The following is a 14,702-nucleotide window of genomic DNA, read 5'->3' as shown; positions in this document are numbered from 1 at the left end:
GAATGCACGATATTGCCCACACGTTCCAATGATATGCCTACAGCATTAGCTACCTCTTTCAATTTCACTTTGAGATCATTCAACATCATATCATGGATTTTTTTCGACATTTTCTGGTGTAGTGACCTCTTTTGGACGCCCAGATCGTTCAGCATCAACTGTGCTTGTACGGCCACAACGAAACTCGGTAAACCACTTATAAATCGTTCCAATCGACTGTGCAGAGTCCGGGTAATACTTATCCAGCTTGACCTTGGTCTCGGATATCGTTTTCTTGCGAAGATAGTAGTGTTTGATCAAAACTCGAAACTCAGATTTTTCCATATTAAAAAAAAACTCGGAGGTTAGTCGCTTCTCAGTGCTGTAACTTGTAAATGCGTAAACATAAATGGCTGAAGTTTTGACAGGCGTCATTTGAAGGATCAAGCTCGACGAAAATGGTTCACATTAGTAAATACTAATGCCATCTCTTAGAATTTTCAGGTACTTATCAGACTGCCTAGTAAGTCACTAATATTCGAGAGCGATCTTCCGAATTTGTCTTTCTCCATAATACAAAAAATAAAAAGTGTCATAGTATAATTCATATTCCTACAGACAATAGCAATTCCTCTTACAAATTCAATATTTTATGTTATTTTGGATACTTATTACTTCTACTCTTTTTATATAATTTAATTATGTCTCTACTAATTTATCCTGTCTAGGATTTTACTATAAAAAATACTAAGATTTCGTATTATCAATAGAAGAATTTCATATGAAAATAGCTTACGATTATTGTATTAAAATATACGAATTATCGCCTTGGTCCCTCGATTGTAACCTAATTTAGTCATTTTTCCAGTAGAAAGTTTCTCAGTGTATATAACTATTTCACCTGGGATGAATCAATTATTTTTTCCTATCAATTTTTTCCGTATTATGAATGGGAAAATTTCATATAAAAATAGCATAGCTTACGATTATAGTATTAAAATATACGAATTATCGCCTTAGTCCCTCGATTGTAACCTAATTTAGTAATTTTTGCAGTACAAAGTTTCTCAGTGCATATGACTTTTTCACCTGGGATGAATTAATTATTTTTCCTATCTTACATTGTATTATATTATTATTTAAAGAAAAATTATTAATTTAGGATAATGAAGTAAACAACTCTTTCACTTGCAGAAAATACGTGATACATTTTTCAGGAACTTTATAACATCCCTCCCCGCCTGCGTGATGCTTTTTCCATTGTCCTTGACCTTAGCATACATATAACGTGTTTTGTGAATTACCCCATATCTTATAAGTATTTTACAAATTCACTGCATTTATAGTTTTTATATTCTACAGATATGAAAATAATTTTAGCAAATTTTTTCAATCGTGGGTCTGTTGAATAGAAATTACCTTTCTTGGAGCAGTGTTAAATAAAAAAAACGTCAAAGTCTTTATGAATTCATTTAATTTTCCAACGAAAGACACAGAACAAAAGTTGAACTCTTGGATTTGCTTTTCCTGTGTCTATTTTGTCTATATTATCAACCCTTTTTCAGAAACATAATAGATTTACACGGAAATCGTTTGTGGGCGTCCGCAGGAAAAGGGCCCTTATGTTATGCCCGATATAGAGTTACAAGGATAATATATGTGGATAAATTCCGTATATTTAATTTCAAGACAGGAATCGTCTTGGGATTAAAATATAGGGAGTATCACTGGAGTATTTTGAAAGTTAGAACTTTGAAAACCCGTATTTGAGAGAAACTCATCTGAAGTTAGCGAGGGCCATAAGTGTACGTGTTCTACTTTTTCTACGGAGCTAAAGTGTACCTAATTTTAATGGCTTTCTGGACTTGAGTATAGTGCCAACAGATTAGGTATTGGTTCCAGTACACTGTAAGAAATATTTGCAATTTTAGGATACATAGGTATATTAAATTTTTAAATTAAAATTATTTCTTGAAAAAAAGATCCTACTCTGTCTTCACTCCATTGGGAGCCACAAAACTTCTGATTTCCGGTCAGGTGCTTTTCCAATTAAGCTATTAGAGGGATCATAATAAGAACTCTTAATTCAAGAACATAACGCTAATTTTGAGCTAGGTGTTAATGGTACAAGTAATTATTAAAAAATTTTTTTAAATTTATCTGCTATAACATCAGAGATTGTACCTTACCGACAGTAGATCAACCCTCCAAACCATGAAGGCAGAAAATCTACACAATATTGATCAAGTTAAGAATCTTCAATAACAGAAAATGCTTAACGTCTTAATAAGACTAGATGGAAAATAATATTTTTAAATTAAAATTATTTCTTGAAAAAAAGATCCTACTCTATCTTCACTCCATTGGGAAACGAACCACAAAACTTCTGATTTCCGGTCAGGTGCTTTTCCAATTAAGCTATTAGAGGGATCAGAATAAGAACTCTTAATTCAAGAATATAACGCTAATTTTGAGCTAGGTGTTAATGGTACAAGTAATTATTAAAATTTTTTTCTTTAATTTATCTGCTATATCATCAGAGATTGTACCTTACCGACAGTAGATCAACCCTCCAAACCATGAAGGCAGAAAAACTACACAATATCGATCAAGTTAAGAATCTTCAATAACAGAAAATGCTTAACGTCTTAATAATAATAAGGATCTTTTTTCAAGAAATAATTTTAATTTAAAAATATTATTTTCCATCTAGTCTTATCAAGAAGTTAAGCATTTTCTGTTATTGAAGATTCTTAACTTGATCGATATTGTGTAAATTTTCTACCTTCGTGGTTTGGAGGGTTGATCTACTGTCGGTAAGGTACAATCTCTGATGATATAGCAGATAAATTATAAAAAAATTTTTTAATATATTAAATTTCGTATATGTTTACTAAATTCATTACATTTTGTAATTTTAGTATACTAAATTTCGTTTACGATGTTATTTGCATACTAAGGGCCAATTTCACCAACTCTGATTAAATCAATGATTAACTAATCATGCTTGAGGTTACGAATGGTTTCAGTGGCAAGTGCAATAGAAGAGAAGTGGCAATTGTGTTTTTCAATAAAAATAGGAATAAAAAAGAAAAGTGTTGTATAATATCCCCAGCAGCAATAAGGTGTGAACCAGTTGCGTAGTACCGTAGAGCAAGTGGAAGCTGTATCCTAGGTGGAATACCGTTGTTTCTGAAATATAATTTTTATTTATGCATGGTAACCAGAAGAAAAGTGTTGAATAATGTACATTTCGATAAAAAGAAGTACAATGACTATTATTTATAAACATGTTCCATACAAAAAGATTAGGTTTGTAGTGAGAAAATTGATTGTGCACCAAAAATGCTAATTCTTAATAAAATACATGGATTTTCAAACAAATAGTTGAGTGTCCAACAAAAAAAAAGTGTACAATTAAAAACAGTAAAATTTTCACTTCGAACAATTTTCAATTAACAAATGAAAACAAATTTCCACATAAGAATATCAATTTTCTACAAAAAACAAGGAATTTGTTAGAAATTGCATATGTTTTGAAACTTGCTCTTGCACTTCAATTTCGGGGTTGTTACTTTAATCACTGATTAAACTCCATAACCAGCCATTATTGGACGTTTACAATAATCCATGATTATCTTCCCCTAATCATGATTAAAATAATGGTGGAACGCAAAGTATTGATAAAATAAGGCTAATCAATGATTAACGATTTAATCAGTGTTGGTGAAATCGGCCCTAAATTTATTAAGTGTGCAGTAAGTTTCTGTTACGTGTATGAATTTTATATTTTCTGTATACTAAAATCCATATACGTGTTTACTATGTTCGGCTGCACAAGCGCGTTTCGATTTACGCGATCGTGCAACTTTGTGGTTATAGCAGGCTGGCTTGGCTCGCGTACATTTTTGTGAAGTTCTTGTGCTAAATATAACCAAAGTTTTTTCTCTATAAGGTATGTCAAGTGTATTAATTAATTAACGCCAATGCAGCTTTACTATGAAATGCTATAATCGAGTACAGAGTAAAATGAGGTCATGGATTTTATGTGCACAGTTTTGATTTTGAGGTTACCTGTGCTGGTATATTGAACGGATCATTTGGAGCAGCCAATTCACCTGTTGGTTCACGAGGAAATAAAAGCAAGGTGCTTTTGTTCGTAAACGAGAGCTTATCCAGCAAAACAGGATTCAAAAACGAAACCATTATAATCACCTAATCTAGAACGAAAACTCAACGTATACTCAATTTATTATACGCGTGTCCTAAATTAAGTATATGAGTATACTAAATTTCGTATACATGTATACTGACTTTAGTATATGCGTATACTAAATTCAGTATAAGCATATACTAAATCTAATGTACCCTGGTATACTAAAATTAATTTTGTTTCGTGCATTCTTACTTCCATTACATGTATACTAAATCCAGCGTAGATTTCTCTAACACTGTATCATGCCCTACCTACACCCAAAAATAATAATTTGGACCACGACTTTATAAAACGCGAATAACTCCGTAAAGGAGAGCGGACCATAACTTCTTATGCTGACTCCCACGTTTATATAGGAAAGAAATGTTTACAAGTTTCTGGGGAAAATTTTAAAAATTTTGCGGAAAATGTACGAGAATTTTATCGTAAATTCCCGATACACGCCCTAAAGATAAATGTCAATAATTATTCCTAATATTGTTTCTATAAAAATTATGGCCTAAAAAAAGCGTTTGCTTTACAGAAGGAGCAAACCCCTGCTGATAGGTCACCGGGGAACTCACCTTACATAGATGACCTCTACCTAGACGACCAGGAAGCCTTGGAAGGTTCTGGTCGAGGAGCTGGTGAAGTTCGCGACGACCTTGAGGCATCCGGAAGTGGCCTTGGGCCAGACGATGAAGATGGTGATGATGGTGGTCACGGTAAGAGACATAACGATATTCCATTATTTGTCTTAAAGTACGGTACAAAAAAAACATGCTGTCGCAATCAAGGATTTACATGCAAGAAGCAAGAAAAATTGTTACAAAATAGCAATGAATGGTAGCTGACTAGTTGCAAGTAATAAATTTGAATTAATTTTAAGAAGCAAATTGCAAGCCAAGCGCAAACTCAAGTGCATTTAAAATACTGAGACACTGCAAAGTATCTCCAAACGTAGCACGTTTTTAACAAGAGATATGCATTTCTAGCAGCTTTCACCGTAAATTGTTTGTGCAGTTTAACATTTTTGTCTGGTCTTAACCTTTTTTTAAATTTAAGTTTTGCAAATTTGGATGAAACATTAAAGTCTATTGTATACCTAGGAGGCAAACTCTGTCTTTGTACATGAGTATGAATTTGCAACAACGAAGCTTAGACGAGCGTGAAGCGCGTTCCGAAGCTGAGTATTGCAAACGCTCGGGGACAAAATAGTATACTCGTATTGTGCTACAAGTGGGAAAAATGATCGATTGTGAAGAAGCATGCATTTGACGAACGAACGAAGCGAGCGCGGCAAGAATGTGTATTCACAATCAGGGATGGGTACGTAAAATACCCTAGGTAATTTACGTAGTTTTTACGGTAAATTACTAGATATTTTACATGCCTAGTTTCGTGCACGATGTAAATTCCGCGTATATGGAACTTTACGTTCTGCGGTGCCCCTTTCCCCCCACAATTAAAACATCTAAAATTTGTTCCCCCTTGCAAACATTACTTGAAATAAATTAAACAAATTACATAGGTACATAAGTTTATTATAATAAAGTTGTTTTATCAGTGTATGTTTTAATAGGTACAATTTTTTGACAAAATTGGATATAAAAACATATGAACAGCTTTTAAGGAATTAAATATTAAATTGATCAATATTTTATTATAATAATAATGACAAAAACATAAATATAAATGTGAAAAATAATGACGAATTACGAAGGCGTTTTAGGTTAGAATAATTCACCGGTATTCCTAAAAAATATATTAAAATATATCGATTACAAATATTTAAATGAACAAATGCAACAATATTTCAAAATTATTTACATACGTGTGTCCCAGAAGTCGCTTACAAGCAACATTCTTTAATATTATGTTGCAAAAAAAAACATTGCGCTGCATTTGTATGATTTTAATTACTTTTATTTATTTGTATACGGTTAGAATTAATCTCGTACCATGGAATTCATGGAAGCCCGAAGTGTTTTTGTGTTTGCTTTACTTCAGCTTAGTTGACATTATTATTTTTTAATTAAACATATTGGCATTGAAAAAAAATCCTACGAATGCCCGTACCAGAATTTCAAAAAATTGAGGCCATGCACAGTTCTACAGGTTCGCCATCTTGGCACGTAATTTACTAGGTATTTTACCTGTTTTCTACGTAAAATAGTTGACTTACGTATTTTATGTAAAAAACCTCCAGATACGCGTAACTGCACATCCCTGTTCACAATCAACTATTCTGTATGAGTGGCACATACTATTTTGTCCAACAACTACGCGGAAAAAACTACTTTCTTTTTCTGAAAATAGTGGGACATTGCACGAAATAGCATCACGAAGACGAATAACGTATATACACTGAGTCTGTTTCAAAGCACCCACCTGAATTGTAGATGGCGCCACGTGACGGAATATTCAATCACACACTCACGAAAGAGCATCACTTTCTCCCACTGTTTCACGTACTTTTTCCCACATGTTAGGAGACTTTTCCACAATAGTGGAAAAAACATACTGTTCTTCAACCCTCACGTCAAGGATTGAGAAATCGCTCGTTTTGTCCACTATTCTCAAACGAAAAAAATGTACCCGCAACGCGGGCACATTCTCGTCACGCGCTACGCGCGCGGCTCGCCTCGTTCGCAAGTTTGAGCGCGCCTAGGGCGCGCAACTATTGGTTCTCGCGCTTCGCGTTTGTTCATTTCATGCGTTGTTTGGCTTAAAATGTTCATTTTAGATTTTTTTTGAATTTTAAAAATGCTCTAATTCTGGTAATTTTCTTTTAATAGAAAAAAAGTCACAAGAATAAATTGTTTGAGTTTCTGAATACTATAAATAACAGCACATAGAATTTTAAATTCTTGAAAATGTGGTTTTAAAGATTTTTGGTGTCATGAAATTTTGAATTTTCAATTTTTCTTCCAAATGAGAAAAATTGTTATGATAATCTTGTAGGGCTTTCAAAAATCAACGTTTTTCTTCTCAGGACTTTTTTCATATCATGCGTTGTTTGGCCTAAAATGTTTATTTTAGTTGTTTTTTTATTTTGAAAATGCTTAAACTCTGATAATTTTCTTTTTATAGAAAAGTCATTAGGATAAATTGTTTGAGTTTCTGAGTACTATGAATAACCGTTCATTGAATTTTGAAATCCTGAAAAAATGTGCTTTGAGAAAGTTGGGGTACGATCAAATTTTGAATTTTCAACTTTCCGGCCAAATCAAAAAAGTTGTTATGACCACCTTTTAGGGCTTTCAAAAATCAACGTTTTTCTTCTCTTGACTTTTTTTCGTGGCATATGTTGTTTGGCTTGAAATGCTCATTTTAGTTTGTTGTTTTGGAGTTTGAAAATGCTCTAAATCTGATATATTTCTTTTTATAGAAAAAAGTCATCAGGATAAATTGTTTCGGTTTCTGAGTACTATGAATAACCGTTCATAGAATTTTAAAATATTGAAAAAATGTGGTTTGAAAAAGTTGAGGTACGATCAAATTTTCAACTTTACGACCAAATCAAAAAAGTTATTATGACGATCTTGTAGGGCTTTCAAAAATCAACGTTTTTCTTCTATTGACCTTTTTTCATAGCATGCATTGTTTGGCTTGAAATGCCCATTTTAGTTTTTCTTTTTTTTTTTTTTTATTTTGAAAATGCTCTAACTCTAATGATTTTCTTTTTATAGAAAAAAGTCATTAGGATAAATTGTTTGGGATTCTGAGTACTATGAATAACCGTTCATGGCCCCGACCATTGCCGCGATACCGAAAGTGCCATTCTGAGAAAGATTAAAGCTTGATTGAATCTTTTTTATGTCGTTATCAGAAATCATAGGAGGATTTTTGGGCCTCATAGTGCCCTTCATAAGCCGCCCATCGCCCGCATTAAAAGAAACCAATGACGAATTTTTTTTCTTTCGATTTGCCTTATCGCAGGCACTGGGATCGAAATGTATGAGAACCCCAAAATCCGAATTCGATTAAATTAATCGATTAATCGATCCAATTAACGATTAAACTTTTTTTGCGAAAATCAATATGTTGACCGCAATCTCCGAAAAACTTGATTTCGCCAACTTGGAACATTGCGCAATTCGTTCTGAACGAATATTTTTGCCTGCAAACATATAGGCCTTCATCCCAGGCATGGACACTACATCATGGCATACTTCGTTTTCATTCTAAAATTTTATGGTGAAAAGGCACCTTTCTGATCTTCGTTCCCTTGGCTACAGAGACTGAGTGGTCGAGGCTAGTCAAAAACTCGGCATTGCTAGGTGTATCGCCAGCAGATGACATATGAAATGAGAAATAGTTTCGAATTCGCCACTAGCGGGCGCCTAGGGAAAGGGGGGGGGGGAGCGCCAACCAGTGGGACAAAGGTGATTTTCCTTATGGCATGGATATTATTTAACAATTATAGTTCTACTTTGCATCAAATAAATCTATTTTATCAGTGAGATAGTGTTACTTAATAAAAGATTGAAAATTGACATTGCAAAAGAAAAATTATACAGAAAACAGTTTTTACCACGAAAAAATGGAAGTTTCGCTGACAGTAATATCAAGTTTTCAACTTTAATGACAATAGTAGGTAAAACAATATCACACAATCTAATTCTATTCATTAGACGTAATTCAAGTCCAAAATATATTAAATCCTATTATAAAAAGATGATTGAGTCGAACTCGAAATATATCGAAAATCGTAACGCCTTTTACTGATTCCTGATTAGCTTCTCATTTTGGTTTGAATGTAAACACAGTAAGCGGGAACTTTGAAAATTGTCAGTGTACAAAACTATAATTTACCCAAGTAATTATTTTAAGTAATTATTTAATTCCAAACATATTAATTTGATCGTTGTACATTTTCCATATATTTTTATTATATTATAATAAGTAAATTTTGTATGCTCAGGGTTGGTTAGTGACGTGCTATTTCAAGTTTCAACGACATATAGTTACTGCAGTGCGGCTCCAATCCTGTTTCGAAGTCGAAAATCGAACGGACCTCTCTTTCTATCTGCAAACGTTAGAAAAAGAGATCCGTTCGAATTTTGTCTGTGTACATAGTATCAAGCTAACTATACGGCCGTCAGAATTGGAATAGGGCATATAAATAGAGGGTTACCCTAGAAAGTCTACCTAATCCAAGAAATTATTCAATAAAAACACAATAATTCATACATCTTTCTGATGTTTTTATTGTCGTTGTACATTTTTCTAATGTTTTTATTATATTATAATACGTACATTTTTAATGTCACCGAGACCGACATGTATATTCAGGGTTGGTAAGTGACGTGCTAATCCAAGCACATATAGTTACTGCAGTGAGGCCCGATCCTGTTTCGAAGTCGAAAATTGAACGGACCTCTCTTTTTATCTCTAAATGTTAGAAAATGAGGTCCGTTCGAATGTTGACTTTGTACATGTTATCGAGTTAACTATACGGCCGTAAGAATAGAGCATTTTACTGCACGTGCCGAAATTTTACGTCATTTTCGTATTTTTCGAACAGTTTTGTGTCGAAATGTATGGAAAATATTGTTAATAAAAAGAAAAACAAAAAATTAATTATTAAGTGCAAAGATTGCGGCGACCAACGCCATTATTTACATCTGTTAGCACCTGTCATCATCTAAAAAATGATTTAAAATTCGGTGAAACTCACGGAAGATGATGTTCTAGGTGCAAAATTAGTGCACGAATCAGTAGAAGAGCACAGTATTGAGCTTCTGAAACGAGGGCCTAAATGTAGAAAACTACCATTAAAAGGGAAAAACGTGATTTAACGGAAAGGTTAGTTGAGGTTTTGTATGGCAGGTATAAATATGTTCTTTTATACCAGATTTGCTGTTCAGAACTTTTTTTGAATAAATATTTAATATTCATAAAAATATAAAATAACATAATATTACATTTTCCACTTCTCTTTTTCAAGTTTAGACAATAAAAAGTAAATTTGGTAGTGGTTTCCTGTCATAAGGAATGTACTAAAAAATTTCCCTTCTTTCATATAAACTGGTTATAAATACATAAATATAATAGTTTTGCGTGCTCAAGTGAAAGTATTAAATAGCTTTTTTGTATCAAAACATTAGGAGGTTCGAAACCCCTATAACAATGCTTCATGTAAGTAAATGTTAGCAAAGAAAGAAAATATTAATTCCTGCCAAGCACAACCTCAACTAACCTCTCTAATAATTCACATTTTTCCTTTTAAAGATTGTTTCCTATATTTCAGCCATCGTTTAAGCTGTTTAACATAGTGCTCTTCCACCAATTTGTGCACTCATTTTGCTCCTGGAACATCATCTTCGTGATTTTTTCCGGATTTTTAAACATTTTTTTGAAGACGACAGATGTCAACAAATGTAAATAATGGGCTTGCTCACCACACTTTTCACACTTTTTTCGCAGTTTTGTTTCTGAATATACTTTTAAAAAATTGTCTTTAAACTTAGATTTATTTACACGTGTATTTTTCGTTGTTATTTTTATTTACAAAATTTTCCATACATTTCGACATAAAATTATTAGAAAAATACGGAAATGACGTAAAATTATGGCACGTGCGCACTGTCTACGTCTATAATAAAAAGGTCTATTGGAATAGGGCATAGAAAGCGAGGGTTAACCTAGAAAGTCTACCTGTATATTTATCCAATTATAAAAATAAAATGAATGAGTCGAACTCGGAATATGTCGAAAGTCGTAACGCCTTTTCCTGATTCCTGATTGGCTTCTCATTTTGGTTTGAATGTAGATACAGTAAGCGGAAACTTTGAAAATCGGCATTGTACAAAATGATCAATTATCCAAGTAATTGTTTAATAAAAACATAATAATTTGATCGTTGTACATATTTTTGATGATTTTATTCTCGTTGACCATTTTTCTAATGTTTTTATTCTATTATAATAGGTAAATTGTTTATGTCACCAACACCGACATGTATGTTCAGGGTTGGAAAGTGACGTGCTATTCCAATGACGTACAGTTACTGCAGTGTGGCTTCGAGCCTGTTTCGAAGTCGAAAATCGAACGGACCTCTCTTTCTATCTCCAACCGTAAGAAAAAGAGGTCCGTTCGAATTTTGACTTTGTACATGGTATCGAGCAAACTATACGGCCGTCAGAATTGGAATAGGGAATAGAAATAGAGGTTTAATCTAGAAAGTCTACCTGTATATTTATTTTTACAAAATTGTCAATAACCCAAGTAATTTTTAATAAAAACATAATAATTTGATCGCGGGTGCCAGCCAAAGCTGGCTAGATAAGGTATGAAAGAGTCTTTACAAAAGCACAGGTCGACTTCTTACAGGGCTAAGGAACCGTCATGTAGGGTTCGCGTTTTGTGTTAGCATAACTTGGATTTGAGAAAAAAATTGAAAACTTTTTTTGAGGTTACGCTCAAATGACCTTCATTACTTTTCTTCCATGCTTACAAGAAACAGGAACGGCGGTATCCTTCAATTTAAATTTTTTAAATAGTGATGGATTCATACTGTATAATTGAAGTAGCATTAATGCTTATACATATAATTTAAAAATAAAAATTGTTATCGTTTATAATATTAATTATCTTAATACCAACTGTAGTTACAATTATTTTATGCTAAAGCAATTCATCTTTTATTCATGTAGATCTTTTATAATGTTGTTAAAACCATTGTAACATGGAGAATACTCATCTTAAGGACGATAAAATATGTGAGCGTAACCTACAAAATTTCTCTCATGTTTTTTTAAAACGCAAGTTGAGGTCACACGAAACGTGATATCGATTTAAAAATTTTGAAAATTAAATAATAAGCGAATCAAAACGTTTGTCTGGTCCTACATATTTATAATTATAAGAAAACATTTCTTATCGCTTTTTTCATAATTATAACATTTTAGGAGAAGACAAATGTTTATTAGTACTTCTCATTCGTTTACAAAAAATTTTGAGGTTACGGTCACATGGCCTTAACTCCTTTTTTCTTTCGTGTTGACAAGAAACAGGAACAGCGCTATTAGAAATGGGACGAGAAGTATGATACCTATTGCCTACTGCCAGTAGAGCCTCCTGTTTCACGAGTGAACAGTATAGTACTGCTCTACCGAAACCTACTGCTTAGGCCGTGTACCCGAACGGTACAACGACTACAATTCTGTCTGCCGGATTGACAGTAGACCGGACCTCTGACCGGTCAAATTAATCCGGCAAGTTTCGGTAAAAATACGGCCGGTTGGACTCCCGACTCAGCAATGAAAATGCACATGTGCGCAGTCGTTTAAGGGGTCTCTACCTGAGTCCTTTTTTTGCTATATCGCCTTAGAATCGTCTTATATTTAGAGTTCTTTATTTCTGACTGAAGCAAAATGACGAGCAACTTCAGATTCACGGCATTTATAATAATTAGCACTCCGCAGCAATTAATTAATTATAATTAAATAATTTTAGAAACGTATACGTATGGTTCTAAGTGATGAATTAAAACAAATATTCACATTTCTGAAGAGAAATATGCAAATATAAAATTAAAATTTTAGGAAATATTGAAGAATATATTGAATTATCGAAGTATCGTGTATTTTTGTGTGTTCCTTATTTGCAAAAATTTCAGAATTATATTTGCACTTCTCTCCTAATGAACCCTCGTAATATGAAGAAAAAATGCGTTGTTTTTGACGTGATTAATACAAAGAAATTAGTTTGATCAGCTTTAATTCATATAAGAAATGTTAAAATATGAAGTATGAACTATGAACTTACACATATTTACATTTATATGCTATTTTCTAATTACAATGATTCTTTTTATCATATCATAATCAGTAATGACTATCAATCTGCGATAAACTGACCGACATTCCTCACAGTACAAGCCTTGCACTTTAAACTGAAAATTGGAAAATTACCTGAAAAAAACGAAAATTTGGTTTTCAAAATAAAAATTCAAAACAAAAAAAGCAAGGGTAAGTTGCTTTTGTTGTAAGACATCCTTTTCTCTGAATGATTAAAGAATATCTTTATGAATGATATTCATTTTACTTGTTTAACAAAGGTCGTGTGACCCATACAAACTGCAAAAAACGTTCAAAAATAGTTGTAGAGCGATACAAAACAAATATTGAAAAATGAGGAAAAAATTATTCTTTTTACAATTTATTTGAATCTGACTTCAGCCTTTAAAAATAACCTTGCAATGTATAGTGCGGTAAATTAATATGGAGCGTCCGGAAATCTTTTATATACAAAATGGACTAAAATATTAATGCAGTTGGACCAGACTTGGAAGTTGTTTTTAAAATTCTTTATTCTCAAGTTCTCAATTGTCTCTTCATTTTTCTATTTCCTACCGAAACGTAAGTGACAGCTGAACATTTCAAACATGGGGCATTATTTATCCAGTGTATACAAAAAAATTGTTTCATGTGAATAAATATCAACTGAAAGGGTCGGCCTGAAAATTTTTTGACTTTGGGAAACTTTGTTTATTTCAATAATTTAGAATTCTCTTAATTAACGATAACAAAATTTCATTTAATATAAGTTAGGCAGGCTTTTTCAACTCTTTCAATTGATGATAAGAGTTTTGTGAAGATGAATATTTGACCTTGAAAAAACAAATTTTGTATACTAAAATTTCGATCGGGGATTTCAGGTCGTTTTCATTGGATGCAATCATTTTCTTTAGGTATAAATTTTTGGCCTTCAAAAGTGAAGGTCGAAATTGCATTTAATTTTTTTGTTGAAGATGTACCCTGTTTTGAAATTTTTTTATACTAAAAAGAAAGATTTGGTTTGTTTCTTGAAATATCACGAGATTAAAAAGTAAAATTAAATTTTTTATTTTCGAAAATAAGATTTACGTGCTCCTGTATACCAAACAGCGCATGCGCCTGCGAGCCAAAGTTGTAAACTGTAAATAATCATTTTTAACAATCAAAATTTTAATCTTAAATTCATTCATTCCTCAAATGTTTACCCCCTCCTACTCGGCTCATAATTATTAAAATTGCGGAAAGAATGGTTAGAATGTGTGAATGAGACCTTAGTTAGAAGAGACATAAGAAGTCACAGAAACACGAGAGCCTGTATGGAAAAATGCATGGACGTAAAAGAAGCTAGAGAAGTATGCCAGGACAGGCTTGGGGTGATTGCTAGAGAGATTGATCGGCAACCTGGGTCGGAGTAGTGTTACGGAACGAACGTGTTATTTACTTAAATAGCACGAGAAGTCTGGATCAATCTGAAAAATCTCTGTCCCTTGCACACACTACTCCTTTCCCCTACCGAGTGAGTCACGCCTACCCCGAAAGGGAAATGGCTTAATGGTGTAATAATAATAATAATAATAATAATAAGACCCCCGGACTTCACTGCAGAGGTCCGGGGTTCGATCCCTGAGCCGGTACCTCTCGAAATTTTTCAATGTACCTTTACCGAGGTTCTAGTGGTTCGGAACCCACCTTAAGCTGTAGGTCCCCCCATCGTGTACTTGACTGCAACCCAGTCCGTCAAT

At 33.1% G+C, this 14,702-nt stretch overlaps 1 protein-coding gene across 1 annotated transcript in view; it reads left to right on the top strand.

The window, feature by feature from the left end:
• LOC117182618 overlaps window positions 1-14,702 on the top strand; it is a 262,926-nt gene that overhangs the window by 188,725 nt on the left and 59,499 nt on the right. The window contains exon 2 of the mRNA XM_033375717.1: window positions 4,719-4,899. Coding sequence (XP_033231608.1) covers window positions 4,719-4,899 — 181 coding nt within the window. The remainder of the gene's footprint in view (window positions 1-4,718; window positions 4,900-14,702) is intronic.

The sequence above is a fragment of the Belonocnema kinseyi genome, chromosome 2 (assembly GCF_010883055.1).
Source record: "Belonocnema kinseyi isolate 2016_QV_RU_SX_M_011 chromosome 2, B_treatae_v1, whole genome shotgun sequence".
In the NCBI taxonomy this organism is placed as follows: domain Eukaryota; kingdom Metazoa; phylum Arthropoda; class Insecta; order Hymenoptera; family Cynipidae; genus Belonocnema; species Belonocnema kinseyi.
The sequence above is the reverse complement of the archived record's forward strand: the minus strand, read 5'-3'. Positions and strand labels throughout refer to the sequence as shown.